Source organism: Aspergillus wentii (assembly GCF_001890725.1).
Source record: "Aspergillus wentii DTO 134E9 unplaced genomic scaffold ASPWEscaffold_21, whole genome shotgun sequence".
NCBI lineage: Eukaryota > Fungi > Ascomycota > Eurotiomycetes > Eurotiales > Aspergillaceae > Aspergillus > Aspergillus wentii.
The window spans coordinates 1-2,252 of NW_024467852.1; the positions used below are offsets into that span (position 1 = coordinate 1).

General features: G+C 45.6%; 1 protein-coding gene across 1 annotated transcript; it reads left to right on the plus strand.

The window, feature by feature from the left end:
• Nucleotides 1–520: 520 nt before the first annotated feature.
• ASPWEDRAFT_177895 (uncharacterized protein) lies at nucleotides 521–853 on the plus strand (the record flags this gene model as incomplete). Its single annotated transcript, XM_040831744.1, has 2 exons — nucleotides 521–684; nucleotides 769–853. The coding sequence occupies 2 exons, from the start codon at nucleotides 521–523 to the stop codon at nucleotides 851–853; spliced, it is 249 nt and encodes an 82-aa protein (XP_040683208.1).
• Between the last annotated feature and the right edge of the window lie 1,399 nt (nucleotides 854–2,252).

Genomic DNA, 2,252 nt, shown 5'->3' on the forward strand with positions numbered 1-2,252 from the left:
CCAAAGACTCATTCTCTGGTCGGTAGTCAACAGTACAATATCCTCGGTTCGCATGTTTTCTGGACCGTAAAAAGAAGAATCAGGTATTGCGTTACCTATTCGCGCCCTAGCTCAGCCCGGGATCCCTTGGCTTCTACCTGCAAGAAGACCACAGTCCAAGGTACTCATGTCATCGCATTATCTTCGGCCACGGGAATCCCTTGTTGCCTCTCGAGCGTCAGGGCAATGAGAGACCTCGCCGGAAATGGATTTCGGTTCCTTGGGCGTCCGGACTGGACTTGCCCGTGATGGACATGCTTCTGTCCCATTTAGTCTTTCCGTGGCCCAATGTTGTATGCCTTTTTGCAGACGACCTGGGCGGCCCGGAAGGAGCGTGAAACATGTTAGCCAGTCTGGCCTTGGCTGGGTGACGAGCACAAACAGTTCGTATCTTTCTGCGGGTCCTTGTCGTGATGGAGGCAGCAGAAGTCGGATCACGTAGCGGCCTGAAGGACGAAGACACTTTTTTGTGCAAGACGTGATGCGGGATGCCAAGGTATCCGACACTTTCTCCTCGGACTATCTACTCCACCTACCAGCAGGGACGGATCTGTACGACGAAGCACGCCACCAACATTTGCAAGAGGCCGTGCTTAAAGGTCTGGACCTCTCCCGGCGGGAACGGGCACTATGCGATGCCGTACTGTATGTCTGGGTCAGTGTTTGTCAACCCCTTTCGGTGGTTACACAGGGGATGCATGGAATATCTTTTCAATGATAATACTCTAGGCCTAGATCCAACGGTGGTGGCAGTGTGTTCAGCTTGCTCGCGGTATATTCTATCGATGCGGCTCCTGGTGCCAACAATGGATGAACCAATTACCCTGTTCATCTGAATCGCTGAAAGCCAGCGGATTACTGCCGGAGGACTCCCCAACGCCATGAAATGGTTCATGGACCAGCAACGCCTCTGTGCTCGCTTTGGAGTTGCCGACCATGGAAGGCCTGCCCGTGATCATTGTCCATCTTATGCGAGACGAAGAAGCGGGTCATACTGCACTGTGGGCTGCACAGTTTCCTAGTCGTAAAGGGCGACCAACCCAACTACGCAGAATTTCATAGATTGTTGTTGGCCTTTCACTGTTTGATTTTCAAAACAGTGGGCAGTCCCTCGATAGCTGACGCACAAGCAATATTAGATAGGCAATAGATACGCTTCGTACGTAGAAGATAGCTAATACTACTGTATTCGTATATTACTTGGTTTAGTAGAAAACCCGGTCTCCGATATGGGCCCTCAGACAACACCTTTGGATGTGCTGTATGTTTGCTTCTAGATATATATAAAATATAAAGACGGTATAAGTATATCTATGATACATATCTGTTTAGAGAGTAAACGGTGACTGAGTACATAGTTTCCGGAATTATATATTTCATCACAGCATATTCATTTGAAAATCAACTTTTGGGAGAATGTGACGTCTTGGTCAACAGTATTGTCTCTTCATTATATTAGACCACAAAATTAACGTGTCAAAACTCTGCACCAATTTACCAGCCTATGTAGTGTACCCAAATGGCAGAACAATGGATGTGCCGGTCGACAGACCCGTGTGCATATAATGAATACCGCTGATATATTTTATCAAATACCACCGTAATTTTTTTCGTACGTATGTATGAATATAAAGAGTATTTCATGGCCTGTCATTATAAGGTTTCTGAAATCTACTTGAGTACTTTACTCGCTGTGGGAGACTGAGACATCATCATTCTACCTTGCGGACTTATGCCGATAAGCATTCATGCTGTCATGACAATGCACTCAATAGCACTTTTACCTCATAGTCGCTAGTCAGACAACGGCAATGGTGGATCAATAACGCCTAGCAATGCATTGTTAAGGGAGGTGAGATCTGGTGAGGAAAACCTATTCAAAAATCATAAACAGTTGCTATTCAATCTTCCTAAATCACCCGCTACAGTATCTGACAGCATAATACATAATTTTGAAGACCAAATGTCTCATTTTATTTTTCTACCTAAGTCAAGCTTGGCGAGATCAGAAAAAAAAAAAATCAAGGAATAACAAAACCAGAATCCACTGCTTTTCGAGCCGACTTGAGATATATCATAATTCAAATTGAGCGCGGGAACGTACAAAACGAATAGAGCTGGTCAGTCAATTTGATGACACAGCATGAGCGAGAAAGTCATTCATATGGTCTCCAGGATTGATGGCAAAGACCGTCCGATTATCGCAGGTATAT